Source organism: Anas platyrhynchos, chromosome Z, assembly GCF_047663525.1.
Source record: "Anas platyrhynchos isolate ZD024472 breed Pekin duck chromosome Z, IASCAAS_PekinDuck_T2T, whole genome shotgun sequence".
Lineage (NCBI taxonomy): Eukaryota > Metazoa > Chordata > Aves > Anseriformes > Anatidae > Anas > Anas platyrhynchos.
Genome location: NC_092621.1, coordinates 79,254,985 through 79,274,624, shown reverse-complemented (window position 1 = coordinate 79,274,624; position 19,640 = coordinate 79,254,985). Strand labels below are relative to the sequence as shown.

General features: G+C 39.5%; 1 protein-coding gene across 7 annotated transcripts in view; it reads left to right on the top strand.

Annotated features, from left to right (window-relative positions):
• HAPLN1 (hyaluronan and proteoglycan link protein 1) overlaps positions 1–19,347 on the top strand; it is a 59,830-nt gene extending 40,483 nt beyond the window's left edge. For 5 of the 7 annotated variants that reach the window (XM_027446782.3, XM_038170733.2, XM_027446779.3 and 2 more), the window contains 3 exons: positions 325–699; positions 10,790–11,092; positions 17,780–19,347. In XM_027446782.3, the coding sequence (XP_027302583.1) occupies positions 325–699; positions 10,790–11,092; positions 17,780–18,069 (968 nt within the window). In that variant the 3' untranslated portion in view covers positions 18,070–19,347. The remainder of the gene's footprint in view (positions 1–324; positions 700–10,789; positions 11,093–17,779) is intronic. The other 2 variants (XM_072031267.1, XM_005012887.6) reach the window with 1 other exon arrangement.
• Positions 19,348–19,640: the final 293 nt, after the last annotated feature.

Sequence of the window (19,640 nt, the reverse complement as noted above, 5' to 3'; positions counted from 1 at the left end):
TATGTAGGATGGCCTCTGCCTACACAGGGGACAGTGCTGCAAACCATTTTGGCCACTCTGTGCACACATATTGCACTTCTCCACACAGCGTGGGAAGTAAAGCTGTAGCTTGCTATTGAATCTCACCTCAATGCCTGTTACTAGCTTGTATATGTGTGACTATGTAAATAATTGTATACAACTAGTCTGCATGCCTTACTGCTGTACAGGTACAAAATGATTGCACAAAATGATCCTGTGGACTTACAGCTAATGGTCATGTCCGTTCTGCACAAGGTGGAATGCAGACTCATTCTCCTTTCTATTTTTCTGCTTGAATCCTAGAAGAAAATGGACCCCGTCTACTTGTGGTAGCAGAACAAGCCAAAATCTTCTCGCAGCGGGGTGGCAATGTCACACTGCCATGTAAATTTTACCACGAACACACATCAATAGCTGGCTCAGGAACCCACAAAATCCGTGTCAAGTGGACCAAACTCACCTCAGATTACCTCAAAGAAGTGGACGTCTTTGTTGCGATGGGACACCACAGAAAGAGCTACGGAAAGTACCAGGGCAGAGTGTTTCTGAGAGAAAGCAGTGAAAATGATGCCTCCCTCGTAATCACAAATATAATGCTGGAGGATTATGGAAGATATAAGTGCGAGGTGATTGAAGGATTAGAGGATGACACGGCAGTGGTAGCTCTGAATCTGGAAGGTAAGTAACGTCTAAATTATACCTAAATTTAGATTTGCGTGGTGTTAAGGAATACCTGCTTTTCCTCCTCATACTGCTGGTATTGTGCTATCAGCGATAGCAGCAAGCTGAGAAGTGGGATTCATTGTGCTCTGGGGACCTGGGCCTGACAGCCTCTAGCAGCTATCATAAATTAGAAGAACATTAGAACTTTTATAACTTATACTAGCCCATAGCATATTCAGCTCCCAGTGAGCCTCGTGCAAGGGGAGCCAAGAGAAAAAAAAATCAACCCCTGACCAAACACAGTATGAAGGACTCCATATGTTTTTAATTTGGTCCTGTAGTTTTACAGAAATTGCTACGTGTTTTTGCAGTTGACTTGGGCAAAATTATATTAAGTATTCCCCTAAAAGCCATTTTACAGAACTTTGGGACATTTTATATTAGCAAGCAGATAAAAATCTTCTTACAACAGGGAAAATCTTAAAATAATTTTACAGAGACAATGCTTTTGTCTTTTTTCCAGCTTTATAATTATATGAAATACATCTCTATATATCCTGCTAAGACAACTCTTAGACTGTAGTAGCCACTTCCCTCAGCAATACTCTTGTAAACAATACAGTACAAACCATTAGAAAAAATGGTGAAATGGATTGAAAAAGGACAAAAAAAAATCATCTTTCATTTACTCTTATGAAATTCAGATAAATTTTACGGGATTCAATGAAGCTAAATCAGCATTTGGCCTTTTTCCCCAATGCACTGTATAGTTCTCAGCAATAAACCATGAGTTGCTCGAAGATGTCTCCCTGTCCCCATTACCCTTATACTTTCCAGCATGTGTGTATCAGGCATTATATAGTAGTTAGGGGGAAAAAAAATGGGAGGGGGGGTGAGGAAAAAAATAAATCAAAAGGAAGACCTATTAAATTGGTGAGGTATGTGAATCTTTCACTGCAGGCTGTTGCACATTATGATGGTTTGATGGTTGCTTACACAATCTTCTCAATAAGACTGGTTCACTGTTAGTTGCAACCAAATAGGTATCACGGCCTGAGCTTACTTCTTTTCATTTGTTTTTTTCTTTCCTGGTTGGAGGCTGCTAATATCTTCCATTTCTGGGTACAGAAAGGCCCTGGACCTGCACAGTTTTCATGCCAGCACAATATACATTTTAGATTGTTTTTCACCCCACATAGTTGGTTCTTAATAAGAACATACACTATTCTTTACAAATTTAGGAGATAAAGAAAATTGGTCATGTACACAGGTTAAGTTACCTAATACTCAGTTTTGAGTGAAGACAGAAATGAGTAGAAGGAAAAAACATTTTACTTCATTCATGGCATAAGGCAATAACATTCTTCTGGCAGGCTCCTCACATCCTAAGTACATACCTCCATCAGCCTTCAAGCTTTTGCAGATAAATTACTGTGCATCTTGTTCCCAGTCATATACTGACTTCCCAGCATTTTATGGCATATTGATATCTTTTGCCAATGTAATACAGTCAGAGCCAGTGTAAAATCTTTAAAATATTCATTGCACCACACATTCAGTACCTGTTCTGGTGCCACGTAGCATCGTACCTTTGAAGTAACAGTTACATAGTTTTTGATGCTGCCCAGAGCTAAGTGCTGAATCCACAAATGGGCTAATGAGCAGTATGAGATTGCTCAGGTAGAACATAGAACAATTCTACATAGAATCGTAGAACAGTAGGATGGTTTGGGTAGGAAGGGACATGAAAGATCATCTAGTTCCAATCCCCTGCCATGGGCAGGGACACCTCCCACTAGATCAGGTTGCCCAAAGCCCCATCCAGCCTGGCCTTGGGCACTGCCAGGGATGGGGCATCCACAGCTTCTCTGGGCAGCCTAGACCTCACCACCCTCAGAGCAAAGAATTTCTTCTTTATTGCTAATCTAAATCTATCCTCTTTTGGTTTAAAGCCATTACTCCTTGTCCCATCACTACACAGTTCCTGAAAAGCACATTAACAGAGTGAGACATCCCAGCCCTGACATCCCCAAGAGTTACTATATCTCTTTTTTTGAGGACAAAAAAAGTTATTGAGCAGTCAGCATTGCAGAAATGGTATCTCTTGAACACAATGGCAAAAAGCAGATTTTCTATCTTTTTTACCATGAGCATTTAGTGATAGAGCATCAGGTTATTGGATACAAGATCTAGGTTCTACCTCCCAATACACATCTTCTAGCCTACTGCATCTGCCTTTGAAGTATGCCAGCTCCAGCCCATCTTCTCCAGTACCACCACTCTTTCCTGTTTCCTTCTGCCTCAAACCCAAAATAAGGAAATTCATTGGATAGGAAGGGCAAAGAGGTGTCATTTGTCTTCAGCCAAGTATGTTCCAATCTCTGCTCTAAGGAAAGTTCACACGTTTTAATGAGTGTTTGGCTACTGTACAGAACAATGTCTTGTTTTAAAGGCTTTTGTCAGATATGGGTGTCAAATTGTTCCTATCTGATATTGTAGAGTGTCATTTCCTAATCAGACAGAAAATACTAATTTAGGAAACCTTATGGTAAAAGTTAACCTTTCAAGAGGTGAGATAAGAGTGTGAGTGTGTCAGATTGGAATAAAACAACTTAGTAATGATTAGGATAAATAAATCCAAGTTGTGTTGAAGTTCCATTCTAAAATCGTAATGATTAAAGTATACTTCATTTACAAGTATATGTTTACAATGGGCATAATGGATATACATAATGGATGGAGTGTATCCCTCTCTTTGTGTGCTGCTGCACTCTTCTTTCATCTCATCTGTAGGTTTATGCAGTGTTGGCTTTTATTGCTGTTTCATGCATTTGGGCACTGCTGACCAGAGTAAGTTAAAAAAAAAATAAAAATCAAATTTATTAGATAAAATTTACTTTAGTCCTTGGACAAAAATGAAAATCTATTAGTCCATAGTAGCATCCTTCATCTGTTATAAGCAATAAGGTTAATCTCACAGTAAGAAGGATCTGCATCAGTAGTCTGATGTCCCGAGATGGTGGCCCTCAGGATGTTAGTTGGCAGCAAGACAAAACCATTTACATCCAGGAATGCCCGCTAGCAGCATAAAACAGCTGATCACTCCAGTGTGAGTTTGCTGTACAAACAGCATCAATTTGGCTAGGTGAAAGCATGTAAATTTATCTATATGAAAATAGTTGACCTCTACCTCAATGGACCTTTTATCTTCTCTGAATGTGGTAGAACTTTATTCTTATTAGACTTACAGACCTCCTAGGATTGTTGTTACATAAGCTATCCATAATAACTGGTTATTTTTAGCTTTGGAAAAACAAACAAACAAACATACAAAAACAGAAAAAAAAAAAAAAAAAAAACAAATTGAAATTAGACTCCATCTATATTTGTTACATACCTTGCACAACTTTTTTTTTGCATATTTTCTTTGTTATTATGAAAATCTTTCATAATATCTTTCATTCTTTTCCTTCCTTCCTTCCTTCCTTCCTTCCTTCCTTCCTTCCTTCCTTCCTTCCTTCCTTCCTTCCTTCCTTCCTTCCTTCTTTCCTTCCTTCCTTCCTTCCTTCCTTCCTTCCTTCCTTCCTTCCTTCCTTCCTTCCTTCTTTCCTTCCTTCCTTCCTTCCTTCCTTCCTTCCTTCCTTCCTTCCTTCCTTCCTTCCTTCCTTCCTTCCTTCCTTCCTTCCTTCCTTCCTTCCTTCTTTCCTCTTTTTTTTTTTTTTAAAGCACTTTCAAAAACAACCTTATTATCATTACCATCCTGTTTGTGGACTTAGATGCAGGGTCTAAGGGCAGGAGTGTTGCACTGGGCACAGTGGATGGAAGAACTGGCAGGAACTGAAGAGAGTGGGATTTTATTTTATGTTAACCTTGTCACCAAAGCCATCTTCTCAATGAACTGAACATGCCATGCTCCTGTGCATAAATAAGGATCATGAGCTTTGTATTCTTTTTCAAATATTCTGAGAGTACCGAAAGCTGAACAAATTAAAAGGCCTCCTATGGAAGGTAGATGTTGTTGCCCAAGTCATAAGCAAAGAATGAATTCTCAGCTTATAGTGAATTTCCTTTATGTTGTTGTTTTACTGTTCTTCACTAAATTTTCTTTATGTCAGTGCTTTATTGTTTTTCTTCTTATGAGCAGGCACTGTAGTGAATCTCTCTATGCCAGGTTTTTGTCCTTTGGTTTCCTGGGCAGGTGAAAGCTCCAGCAGCACCCTGGCTAATATTACTCAGGCACAGATTGAGTGTACTATTCCTTCATGGCACTGAGATTCATGGGCCAGGTGGCAGAGAAAGTGGAGCAATGCTAAGCTGCCCAAGGCAGGTTTTTAATTTGTTAGGATTTTTTTTATAGGTCCTGTTTTCAGGGATAGATGACAACTGAGCACAGTAGCCTTGCAGTGCAGGCTATAAAATAATTGCTTGATACATTCAACTGTACCAGAAATATGCAGATCTAGATAAAGCTGTTAAAAATCTCTGTAGACCATGCTTCTTGATAGAAATTAACACTTTGGGTGGCTCCACATAAACCCCAAACTAGCAGGTTTTGTTATCTTGCTTGGAGGTATGTTAGCCTTTATGCCCAAGATGGGGTGGGAAAAAGCAGCCTCTCCCCCCAAAACAGACTTTATAGCTCAAAAATAGTTCAAAAAAGTTCATGAGTTGCATATAAAAAAAATCTTCCAAATTATTACAGAAATCACTTCTAATCTAGCCCTAGTTTCTAATCAGATTTATCCTAATTTGTTTTGTTTCTTTTGCATGTTGCTGTTACATTCATACACCAAAAGCTATTTAAAACATTCTTTGCATAACAATGTGTTGTTCTGTCTACAGTAAAACTGATGATATAAGGCACACCATTTGTAAGTGCTTAGAAGACAACAACATTTGTTGTAAAAGACAACAGTTCGGCAAGAATAAATTGTGACAGACCATGTAATTCCTTCTGTGTCAGTACAACAGGTCTTTGCAGACACACATGTACTGCCACTACTGTGAGAAATGGCACTTCAAGGATGCAGTGAAGTAAAAGATCTAAATAGAGCAACAAAAAATTATCTGGAAATGAAGACCTGAAAGGAGAATGCTAAAAGAATTAGGATCGTCCTAAGGAGAGCAAAGGACAACAGTCTTCAAATTTTGATAAAGGCTGGAGAAAATAAAAGGAAATAATCTGCCCCAGGCCAGGCAAGTCTAGTTGGTGTGCCTGCATTGGTCAGAAGCAAGTAACCCTGCTGATGGCTTGGTGCAGGGGTGCCGTGGGATGGATGGACAGTGCCTCAAGTGGCCCCAGTTTCATGGGGAGGCTGCTACCTCTTCACAGCTGGTGGCCCACCACAGAGCCTGTGCTAAATAGTCAAGACACGCAACAGGTAGAGGAGTGGAGATGAATTCTGAAGGAAAGTGAGAGACTTACCATTTTTCACAGAATTTTAGAAATCCAACATGGAAAATTTTGTCTTCGAGTGCATGAACCTGCCAAAGTAAAACTGTACCCTACAGTATGGCATATAGCAAACCCTACTGTACCAGGTGTTTACACTGGCTACGCGAAAACTTACTTTTCTGTTTAGGCTAGAACTCAAGGAAGCCCATTTCTTTACTCTGGCTTTAAAAAGACTTTTTCTTTTTTTTTTTTTAATTTTTTTTCCACATGCGTTAACAGAGATTTTGTTCTATCTGTAAATACTCTTAAAACTGCTAATTGCATATGGTACAAGCTTAATAGACACCCATAAATTGTTACAGGAGTTGTGCTTTCTAGGCTTATTTCCTCATCTCGCCTTGGATAACCATTACAGCTCCTTGCACTGTGAATGTCCTGTAGTGACTGGGCAACTACAAAGCATTTGTATTGAGTTTTAGGAATTATCTGCATATTGGAATCTGAAATAGCTTGCAAATGACACACAAATGTCATGCTTTTTTCTATTCCTTATGTGAGCAGGACTGAGCTCTGCTTCTCTGATTATCTTCCTCTTATTTTCATTAAGCAACCATTTGATTCTCATAGACCTGTTATAAATTCTCCCTCTGAAACAAACGGAGAAAAAAAAATATTTTTCCTCAATCAAGCTGTCAACACCTGTGCACAAAAGCACTTTTGACTTTGATTTGCAGGACAGTTTCTCTTGTTCCTCTCTCTCCCTTCTCCTGGTATCCCTTTCATAAACTATAATGAGAAGCATGGTAGCAGAGTTGTACACCTGAATTGAATGTAAGGCATTATGGAAACACGGGCTTGTGTATGGGGAGGATATGTTAAACCTCCACGTCTTACCTTCTGATCTGGAACAAGTCCTAATTTCCATTACAAAAGTTGTTTTGGGGACTGTGATTGCATTGCCACAGGTACATACAGCAAGCTGGGTCAGATCCTTGCTGCTCAGTGACAGGTTTGCTCTGCACTGAATCCATGTGTCTCAGGTTCATCCTCTAGCAGGGGTTGTCCCACCATGGGTGTAGGTCCTATTTCAGAGAAGTGCAAGTCTGGGAGAGGAGCCACATGGTCAAGTCCATGCTCAAAGTTGATGTTCCTCATTCAGGCTCCACAAGTATCTCAACAGCTTCCTTGGGGTGAGGAGCTGAATCACCAAGGTTGAGTGATGGGTTTCAGCTCCGTCTTCCCACAAGCTAACTGGGTGAGGGAACCACAGCTCTCTGGGTTTTAAAGAGGCTCCCTGCACAGACACATTTTCTGGTAGATGGCTGGAAGTGCCTGACTGCATACAGATACCATGTGAAGACTGCCAGCAGGATGTGCCTACAGAAAACATGGGGAGATCAGCAGCTGTTGTTCATAGCAAGCAGAGAGCGAGCCATACATAACAGGCTACAGTTATGTAAAGTGCTTGGAAGAACAAAACCATTCTTCCTCTGTAGAAGATTATCTGGAGCTTTCATGTGGCCAACAATAAGTGCTAATTTCCAGCCATTTGAGGCTGGAAATTTTCCTCTCCCTCTGTTTCCTGAGCCGAATTTGTTAATATTTGGAAGTGGGTGTTCTGTTTGGTGGCAAAACGCAGGGTTGGAGTCAGGGTTTTTGAGTCAGTCTGTAATTTGGGAACAGAAACAAGCCTCCAGACAGCTTTTGTCCACTCAAGAACAGATGGGATGGATTATCTTTTGATGGTTTATAAGATCCAAGACCAAAGAAGACACTGTGCAATGAACTAAAGTTCAGAACTGCTAAATTGTACCAAAAGGAAGATGAATAGTAAGATCTAGCTATTAATTTAGTGTTAGTTTCATAGGGAAATGAAGAAGATAAAACAATATTAGCAACAATTCAAAATAATGCAAAGCTATACAAAATGTATATTGAGTCAATGGAGCTGTACAACATCACCAATGGCCACCCCCATCTGCAGGGTGAAATTAATGCTAATCAGTTGCAGGCTTGTACTGCGGATGAACCCAAACAAAAATCAGCTTCTATGCAGTCTACCCAAATATAGCCCAAAGCTAATATTACAGTTTTGTGCCTATTTACATTATTAAGACATTATGTCTTAAACTGTCAAGCTCAAGTACATTTGTAACAAATTAACATACATATTTAACCATCAAAAAAGCAGATATTAGAAATCTTAAGGAACCCAATCTGTTTGAACAGTTTCCAACAAATTGGAAGGTATATAAGTTTAGCAGTTCAGTTTCTAGCATCCACCTCTGGTAGGGTTCTTTTTACGTGGAAGTGCAGATCAAGCATATGTACTGGACAAGGAGTCAGTTGTCTGGGGAAGTATAGTTCTGGAAAGTGTTAAGATAAGTGTTGGATTTCTGATAAAGCAATAAAGCTTGGACTCCTCTGATGCTTGCTATATTTTTACTACAGTCGTTTTTATTTCTATCCATTAACACCAAGGGAGAATTAATATATTTTTATTTTTTAAAGGGGCAGGAGGGAGGAAGGAAAAAAAAAGTTTGAGAAATCATGCCACAGCTACAGCTTCTTGTTTATGAAGTTATAGTTAGCAGCACATGAAGCATTACAATTCATTAATGCTTTATAGTTCAGGACAACTAATAACTGAAAAGTACCTTAAGAAAAGAATTACAAAGGAAAGAAAGTCAGCAGACTCTCTAGTTAATTGCTGGAGGAGAACAAAATCTTGTTTATTATTACCCTGGCAAGTTTACATTTGCATGCTTTATTTTCTTGGATTGAGTCACTGAGGTTTAGTAATAACAAAGATTTTATTTAACAAAAATAACACTGTTTGGATGATAGATGAGTGAGGGAGAGGAGGGAAAGAAAGGAGACGATAAGATACCAGTGGAATAGACACCAAGGTGGGCTGAGTGCTCGAGAAGAAGAATGACTTCATTGCATGCTGACAGTCTTGCATGACTATAATGTAATTTCAGTATCCTGGTATCGTATGCTACATTGCCCTGGAGATGAGGAACTTGTTATGGGGAGAATTCATCCGAGGGAAGAAAATAAAAAGAGAGATGGATGTCTGTACCAGAGTTTAAAGTTTTTGGCTCATCCCCTAATGTGTTATCTTGTCTTCAGCCCCTCTGCATCCCACAGCACTCCGTTGTGCAGGGATGTTTGAGAATAAACATTCTGAGCTGGATCTTCTCTGGTGCCATTTTATTTCAGCTTATTATGAAGATTGGGCTGAAGCCAACTATAAAATTTAGATCTGAGTTCAGTTTCTAAACCCTGCCAAAGTTAGGGTGGTCTGATCCAAACTTTTGTTTCACATCTCTCTCTTCTTTGTACGGTCTTTTATCAGAGCCACATGGGGAGGTGGTTCTTCAGCATTTTCAGAAACATCCTTTTTGCTTTGAGAAGTAACTTTTAAACACAGATATACATATATAAATATCATGTGGGAAAGTCTGTGAGATAAGTTCAATAACCTTGATTGAATGTTGCTGCTGAAACTGCTCTGTAGCTGTCCCTACATCCGCCACCTCCACGTGGATGTTCTCTGTCCCCAGGTCTCTGTGTCCTGCCTGCATGCGGCTGCTCACCACTGATAAGCAGCAGGATGGTGTGTGGTACTCCTCAGGGGTGGAAGGAGGCACCGACAGGTCTGTGCTGCTTATCAGGTCTGGCATTGCTGCACGCTGAGTGCTGCTTGGCTAAATGGTTTCCTCACCTAAATGAGGAAACTTGTCATCTGCTGAAGGGACCGTGCTTGCTGATGCCCTCTGTGAGGAGCTCTGCCTCCTTGAGTGGTGAGGAAATGGCAAAAAGCAACTGAAGAGTATCAGAAAGGACTCCCTAGAACCACACACGATTTCATGGATTTTATTTCCTTGTAGATTTCCTATTTTAATATCTCAGGACCCTGATATTATATCTCCTACCAGACTAGCCTTGAAATGTTCTTTTTAAGCTGGGCATGAAATGCCTTCCTGTTCCTGGGACACTGTGAAATAGAATAAAAACAAACAAACAAACAAAAATCCAACAGTCTTGAACTCTCAGGAAATCTTGGCAAGAGTCCAGGAAAAGAGCACAGCACTCTTATGTCAATCAGAACTTTTTAACGTTCACATGCAAGAAGAAATAGTTCGTGTGTCTCTACGCTACGTCTTCTTTTTATGTAATTGCAAGAAAATTGCCAAATCCTACCCAGAAAAAAAAAAAAAAAAAAAAAAAAGAAAAAATGAAAGAAAAAGAAGAAGAAATAGAACTAAGCTGTTTGTTTGTTTGTTTAATATTTTGAAAGAGAATTTGATCTTGCAGCCAATAAACTTGACTTTTCTGATGAGAAGCATTTAGTTGCAAAATTTCTTCCAGCTCTTCTTGTCTTTAAGCACTCCTTGCATGCACGAGGGTGAGACCAGAGCAGGGACAGCAGAGCTGCTGGTGGGGCACACATGCAGCCCTGGGGGGCTCCCCACTGCGTTACCTGGAGAGGAGCTAGGTGAGGAGGTGGCTGCAACCCCTCTCCAGACCACACAGCTGATGTACTGGCAGAGCATTTTTCCCCAGAAAAAAAGCAACTTATCTGTCAAACACATTATTGGGTTAACCTTTATTTCTCTTTCTGATGACTGGAAATGCTACTTCTCCTTCTTGTGCTCTTTTGGTGTTGAAGATACTCAGCTAGCCCCCTCTCTGCCATTTCAGGTGTTGTATTCCCCTACTCTCCGCGGCTGGGTCGTTACAACCTGAACTTCCACGAGGCTCAGCAAGCCTGCCTGGACCAGGACTCCATCATCGCCTCCTTCGATCAGCTCTACGAGGCCTGGAGGTCTGGGCTGGACTGGTGCAACGCAGGCTGGCTCAGCGACGGCTCTGTGCAGTACCCCATCACCAAGCCCAGGGAGCCCTGTGGGGGGAAGAACACGGTGCCCGGCGTCAGGAATTACGGCTTCTGGGACAAGGATAAGAGCCGCTATGATGTGTTCTGCTTCACTTCAAACTTCAATGGTAAGAGCTGGGCTCACTTCTACCTCACAAGCGGCCGTTTCAGAAAAGAAAGTGATGCCGACAACAGCAAAGGGCAGCAGATAACACTTGGCTGGCCAAAGTTTGCGTCAGCATTGGGAAATGTTGCTGTTGAATTTACTAAGACGTGCCCAGAGTAATGTTGTCTTTGCCACATGTTCACACAGATCATTTTTAAAACTTGGAGTTGTACTGGCACTTGTTTCTAATATCTCCACTTTCACCCCACTAGTGTTAATTCAATACCTTTTTAATGCTATTTGCCCAGGTTCTTTCAGCTAAAGTGATGAATAAGCCAGTAATTCCTTTAATTGCACTTCCCCACTGAATTCAATTATAACTATGATGTTTTACAACTTAAATGTCACCAAAACAAAGTTCTGATTGCCACTTCATCTCTGGTGTTTTCTCAAGCAGCTCCAGTTCATACACCAACTCTAACATGACTAATACTTCCTTATCAGCAAAGCTATTCCTGGCTCTTTTGCCCAATAATTTAGATTTCTAATCTTAGTACACTGTCAAAACCAAAATATGTTCACTCTAGCTCTGAGCTTGGTTTGCTCTAAACCTTATTTTAGTGACTGCAAGATTTCAGCTGTCAGTAGATCATACTGTAGGTGTGAAATGAGCTGATCTCAGCCTGCTATCATTTAATCTAATGCCTGAAAAGGATTTACAAAGCGTGGCTGTGAATGAGAGGAGCACTGCAAGTGAGCAGTGCAAAAGGAGTCTCCAATCTTCTATAACATCGTGCTCATGGGTAATTCCTGCTTGGCGTGCAGCCCCACCAGAGAAAGGAGCATCACCTTTTTTGTGTTTGCTCAGATTGATTATTCACACTGAAGCATTTGTGCTCTACAGCACACAAAAAAAATAAACGTAAGATTTGCTATTAGAAGATGTGTTCTGTCCCACCCTCTCAGAAAAAACAAACAAACAAACAAGCAAACAAACAAACAAACAACAACAACAAAAAAAAACAACAACAAAAATCTACAAAGCAACAAATCCTGAAACCAACAATATCAAAAATGAGACTGGATGTACTCTGAAACAAATGTTTATCTGATTTTTATCATGCTACATCATTCAGTGAAATGCTGGCTCATATTTTTTCTGGCTCCACTGATTCAAAGTGAAATCTTGTATGAGCTCATTGTATGCAGATTTAAATCTATAGTAATGAAATAGCACTAAGTAATAAAGTGAACTAGGGGAAAAATGAATTTGATAGCTACACCATTTAAAGCGCTTGCAGGGCAAACATTTATTATCGCTGGTCACTAATAACCGCCCTTTTCCGTACTAGTAGTTTAACAGCATCTCTTACGGGAAGATAAAAATCCTTTCTGAAAAAAAAAATAAATAAATAAAAAGATATTGATAGACAAATACTGTCTGTACAGTAATACAGCAAAGTAGAGAAGGAGAGAAGCAGAATGAGATAAGGTGAGGACAAGGTATACAGGTGGCAAAGAGATCAAAAAAATCAAAGTTCCATTAAAATGAATCTCATGCTTGGGGAGTTGGTTAAACTGCCCTGTAAGACAGAATGCCACACAGCAACAGGATGATGTAACGAGCTGAGCACCAATTTCCCCATCTCCCTGTAGCTCAGCATTGTATGATTCCCTCAAGCTACCAGCAGAAAACCTGAACATACCCTCCTGTGTCCCTTCTATGTTCTCCACTGTTCATATCCCACGCACACCTTAACATCCACAATAATTCCAGCAACCCTCCCAGAATGCCAGCTTCCTACTGGCAGCTCAGCAATTCAAATAACTTATACGTGCTTAACAAATTCAGAAAACTTATATGTGCTTAACAACGTCATTAGTGTTCTCACTGTAAAGGGAAAAACCTTTCAATAACCCTACTTGCCACCAGGATGCAGTTGCCTAAGATAGTGGCTATGGGCACTGAGCTATTTCTGCAACACACAATATTGATCCTCTCGGCTTGGGAACAGCCAAGGAAAATGAGAAGTGGTTAGGACACCATGCATTTCCAACAGTGGCAGTGACTGCTGGAGTCTCCTGACAGTGTGAAACAGAGAAGCCTTCAGCTCTATGTGAGGGAGCTGGAAAAACGCCAGGGGCCCCAGGATCACAGGCATGTAAGGCTAGCTTAAAAAAAAATAAATTAAAAAAAATCTCAAAGAGTGTCAGTTGTATGAGCTGCTGCTGTGAATAATGAGGGTGTGTGAGGTTTACATTGGGTTCTTTTTAGAGAAAGAAATCTCAAAAATATGTTATGATCTCAAGGGAGATTAAAAAAAAAAAAAAAAAAAAAAAGAAAGAAAGCCTCAATTTTAAATAGTAGAGGCTTGGGTTTTATATGGAGAAGAAAGGTACGCAATGACAAAATTACATTCAGTCATTAAGGTGAAAAATGAAAATATAGTCTTCAATGCAGTGAGCTCCTGTCCAGATTCAGTGTTTTCGCTCTGGATCTACTGGAGTCCCTCTGGTAAACTGAGTACACAAAGAAATAATGACAAAAATTTGTTTTGATGCTGTTAGAAATGAATTCTGCACTCATTCCTGTTAACTGCACAGCGAAATTGTTTCAGCAGAGTTCTTCTGCAATGCAGTATAAAATAATCTTAGTACTTTATGAAAATTACCCTCTACAGTGTCTTTTCTCAGACTAATTTAAGTGCAATACTTGAGCATTTTGTTCTGCCTGTGTAACTGTGTCATTCAGGTGATTCATAGCGGATTTTTTTTTTGTCTTTTGTGACTGTGAAGGTAAAGTCAAACACCCCAAAATGGATCATCTGCTTTTAAAAACTGTAGTACCAGCAATTTACCATTTTATAGGAATATGTAACGATATATATAGAGAGAGAACTATACAAAGAGTAACATTATCATAATTCTGTCTATATGTTTACTATTCAGAGCTCAAGAATAAGACCATATGGCTGTGCAGGAAAGATGGTCCTTTTCTGTACAAGTATTGCACCAGGAATTCAAGTCCCACAGACCCAAAATAGCATAGGACAAAGAATGTGTAATGATATAGCTGAGGGTTATTCTTTACCTAATTTCAAATGGTTTCTCAATGGGAGCAGTGAGTCTCTCAAAGAAAAACCATGGGAATCTCTGACACTGGAAAGTGTTAGGCAAGCTAAATATAGACATATCTATCAGCTCCTTTATAATTAAACACTTTCAAAAAAAAAAAAAAACACACAAAAAATAGGGTTTGTGTCACACTTTCAGCTCATTAACGTGCATTTTGTTATGTACTTTGCACACAGAACTGCAATGCATAATTGATTTGTTATCAGCTCTAGCAAAATTGGGTAAAAATCTCTTATGTTAACAAAATTAAAAATACAAAGAATTAATTTTAGGGATCATGTTGAAAATGCAGCTGTGAACCACCTGTTTACTTCAGTAATGCATATGATAAACTACCCACCACCATTTGCAGGGGAGGAAGTGGAAGAAGATCTTTTCTGAATAATGCATGCGGACTGTTCCAGATAAATGGAGTACTGGATCTCTGGGAACACGTAGCTGTTGCTCCAAAAAGGGGAACAAAACTACGCAAAGTGAAATTATGTGCCCTTTCCTAAAAGTGGGTCCACTGGAGTCAGGGGGGAAGTCTTGAAGAGGATTTTCAAAAATTGTTCCCACCTCTTTAATGCAGTGGTTTAAAATCAGTCACCAGAGTTGATCACTGTATTTAAGCATGCTTACTGTGACCTTATTTTTGAAGGAATTTATTTTCAATATGTTCAGCTTTGGAGAACAATGGCCTCACCCAGCCGGTGTCTGTGGCTGTGAGGTGTCCTGAGCTGTACAGGTCTGTGGAGCAGATGATACGGCCGACGTGTTGTACTGCCTGCTGGGAATGCCCCTCACTGCCATTTAAAACCATGCATTTACTCTTTGCACAGTGAAACAATTCAACCCATTTCTTCATAAGCTTTTCAGCCTGTGTGCAGACTGCTCACTTCACGGGGCATCCCATGCCCTGCATCAGCTTTAGGGCTCAGCCCCAACCCTTAGGTATTCGATGACCAGCTGCAGATGAAGGCATCCTCCCTGAGCACACAGGCACCTCTGTCGTAGCTCTTTGGCACAGAACACAGCAGGTGGGGTGGTGCTGCCTTTCTGTGCCTCTGAGTGTGCTGTCCCACTTTGTCTACACCCAGTTTTGATTAAAAAAACCACTTTGCCTCAAAACACCCAATTTAAAGCTGAGGTTGGGAGGAATCTTCACTGGCAGTGCATCCCTCAGGCTCCTGCAGTCACAGGATGTAGGTATTTAGGTCAAGTACTCAGGTTTTCCTCTTTAAGCTGTTCCGTTACATGCAAAAGCTTAAAATGGCTGTGATAAATTGAGTTTGATTAGGTTTGCATAAATCCCCTGCCCTTTGGTTTGGAGTGAGAAGTCAAGCCAAGCACACGCATCCTCTGTACGAGTGACCTAACTACCAGCTATTAATGAGACGGAGGGTTAATGCCCCTCTCTCCCCTCTCCCCTCCCATCCTTCCACGTGAATTAATGAAAACTAAGATTGAGCAGTTGCCATTTAGGAGGCCTTCTAACCTATTGGCAGGGAAAAAAAAAAAAACAACAAAAAAAAAACAACAGCAAATCTGCACTGAGTTTATTGACTGTGTCTTATTTAATCAGATGTTCTGGATGCACGTTCCACCCTCGTGGGGCTTGCTATTAAAGTTCTCCTATTTAGGGAAGGGGCAGAGTATAGGAGTTTTTATTATTGATGTCATATGTCAAAAGCCTGACCTTACTGCAAATCCCTAGGAAATTACATTCCACTGACATATGGTTTGAAGAGCAACTAATAAGCTAGGTGAAGTTTACATACTATCAGTCCAAATCCCCGTTCCCTTAAGTCTGAAATCCTATTTGCTTTGGGGAAACCTCTTAATAACCTAGTAAGAACAGGTTTCCACTTAATAAACATTTTTCTTCAGCCACACCCTGTAAATGCTGTCAACCTGCTGAGCTGGAGTCAACCAAGCATTTTACAAAGGTGTGGATTATCTACTCTCAACAGTTTTCTGTGAAAACACTGTAGATATTGCTTCTGACAACAGTGAAATTGTTTAGAAGGTTCTTTTCCACCACAGCCACGATGTCAGTGCTTTTTTTTTTTAATGATTCCTGTCACAGTGTGAAATTTCAAACCTTCACACAAAGCTAATTCTATTATCTTTATATTTTCATCTGACCTGACATTTCTTCACTTTAAAATAAAGAAAAAACAAAAAAAAGCGTTTTTTTTTTTTTGCTGGGATCTAGAGCTGATGTAACTCTTCTTCTTTCCCATTGGTTTTCCTTCACCAGGAAGGTAATCTGAGCAGAATCCAACCTGTGTTTTTAACTGTTTTTTTTTTTTTTTATGAGGAAGAAAATGGATATTACGCCAGAATACGTACATAACTAAAAAGCTGAGAGTGTACTTGCCCCACATGAATGAACTGATTTGATTCTCAGCCAAATTCCCCCTTTTATAGAACAGTCAGATTGAAAATGTTGTGAATTTATTTTGAAATCTAATAAATAAACCTAAGTATAATGAATGAAATGCTAACAAAGAATTTATATTGCCTTGAAAAGTGAAATTAATGTTGGTATTATTGCTGCTCTTGAATTAATACAGGGGACTTCCTCTTTGAGGGTTACTTGCTGGCATATGTTTTCATTACCTTGAGACAGAGTCACATTTTTCTTACTACCACTATCAGTTCAATGCCATCGCAAGGCAAGGATATGTCCTTTGATGCCTAAAGAGAAACAGAGTTGCAGAACTGCTGTGAATGTTTGTGATGCTGCTAATGAAGACTTATGGCAGACATGGTTTTGATCTGCCAGAGCTTCGAACTCTGCGTCTGAGAAGCTGTGCAATGTTTTGTCTTTCTTAGAGGGGAAAACAAAAACAAAAACAACAACGACAAAAAACTTTACATTGTGCTTGTACTTAACCAGAAACAAGGTCACTGCCTTGTCAGAGGGTAAAACTGCATGTGTTAGCTGCAGCCACCCCCACCCAAGTGCTATCTGTGGCCAAATCTTGCTATGTCATGCTGCCGAGAAGAAAACTCGCAAGGGTTTTCTCATGTTGAGAGCATGATGTAAAATTATACTGCTTTGGACATTTCACTAATTTCCCTTCCCTACTGCTAAGATGCAGCTGTATGAGGTCTGCTTTGCCTGAGATCTGCCTCAGGCATTTTATTGGATTATTTTTGGCACCTTCTTGGTAAATGCATCTGGCACCTTAACCTTAGGTACAGAATGAAGCCCACCGCTGAAAACCAGGTTATCTACCAACATCTCTCTTCCTCACCCTTTTTCTTCCTGTTTTTATACCTCTACATCCAGAGGAGGAAAATGCATTACAACAGGTCAGTTAGCACTGGATGCCAGTGAGGCTGGAGATGCTGTGCCATACTATGTTAGTAGAAATACGTATAATGCTGTATTTTTGTTTAGATTGTCCTCCTCTCCCTGCTCTTTTTTTTTTTTTTTTTTTCTACTCCCAGTATTTATCAATTCACTACAGAAAAACTTAAAATCTTTTTCACAGCGTAACAACTAACTTTCAGAGTCCCAAATCAGCCACTGTTTGGCCTGAGTCTGCGACTGATTACTCTTTCCTCTTCTTTCTCCTGCTAGGTCGTTTTTACTACCTAATACACCCGACCAAGCTGACCTATGATGAGGCTGTCCAGGCCTGCTTGAAGGACGGCGCTCAGATCGCCAAAGTTGGCCAGATATTTGCTGCCTGGAAGCTCCTGGGATATGACCGCTGCGACGCTGGCTGGCTGGCGGACGGCAGCGTCCGCTACCCGATCTCCAGACCAAGGAAACGCTGCAGCCCTAATGAAGCCGCTGTTCGCTTTGTAGGCTTCCCCGATAAAAAGCACAAGCTGTACGGTGTCTACTGTTTCAGAGCGTACAACTGAAAATACCTAGAGCACACCAGATTTAAATTCATTAAGAACATGTGAAAGATTTCTTTTCGATACGAACTCATGCAAGTTACCAAAACTGTGATAAACCTTTCTTACTGTAAAGAGTCATTTTCATAAACCCAACCCATTAATTTGTTTTTGTTTTTGTTTTAATATTTTTGTAAAAGTATCATTCCATAGATATTTTAAATTAATATAATTTAATAGAAGCTCTAGGTAAGGAATTTTTAGAGCCAAATTCTTTAAGCTACATCATCCCAACAAAATACAATTTTCATGAATGGGGCATGCAATAGAGCTTGACAATGCTAGGACACAATTATGGAATGTAAGGCTACTCAAAGCAGAAGCTTTTAAAAGCACAAATTTTACATATTTGTACCAGTTTGAGATACACTGCAAATTGATTATATCTGGAGTTTTGAAATAAGATAATGTTTTTGTTTATAGGGGGTCAGTAAGGTTTTGCAAAAAAAAAAAAAAAAAGAAAAAAAAAAAAAGCCAACATGATAACCACAGCAAGCCAGATGATTAGAAAAGACTGTTTTCACATGGGAATGACATACAGTTTAATAAAAGCAGCAAAAATAGTCCACAAAAATAGGATTTGTTTCAGAGTTGAACCCTGTCTTTCTGAAAAATAGGCTTATGATCCAATGCATAAGAACAAGCACAATTATTTCTGAACATTTCAATTGTGTTTTTATTATGTATAAATCATTGATGGAGTGAATAATTAATTAATGAGAAAACCCTATTTTCTTCTTAAATTAAAGATGCCTGAGAAGTATTGTGTTACCTTTGAGTAGCTTTACTGAGTTATTTTTAAACTCTTAGGCTGTTTGCTAAGCAGTATATAGCATCTACTCAGGGCAGTTGTATAAATGAACTGCTGGACAGAAAAATTATAAACTTTAGCAGCTTGACTTTACATTAGCTTTTGAAATGTTACTGTCTTAATGAAAGAATATTAGAATATTTAGATTTCTTAGCTATTTACACATCACAAGAAATAAAAATTGGAAAAAAACGATTAAGTCTTAAAACAAGATTATTAGATAAAATCTGAAATCATCTATTAAGGTTTAGAAGAGAAAAATACTTTATTTCCTTGCATCTCATATGTACATGTATCTAAAATACATCTGCTTTTAAACTGTCAGTGGAAAAAAAAAAAAAAAAAAAAAAAAAAAAAGTATTGCTAGCCCTGAATTATTTCGTTATTCCTCCTTAGAGTTAGCAGAAAAAAGTATTGAAATGTGTTTTTTTCTCTAAATCTGCAGTGGTCTAGGTGGAAGATGTTTACCTATATCTGCCAGTGTCAGAGATAAACATGCACTGTGCATGGTGCCTAGGATTTTCAGAGCTGCCTAAAGTACGAGGTCCTCCCTAAATGCCAATTTGAGGGAATTTGGATTCCTGATGCAAACTCATTTTGGATGCAGCAATTCTTGGTGCTCATCTTCGGATACCTTAATGCAACCAGTTTTTCAGAGAGTGGGTGCTCAAGGCTTTCTGAAAATTTACTCCATTTATGGTGTCTCAAGCTGGATATCCAAAAA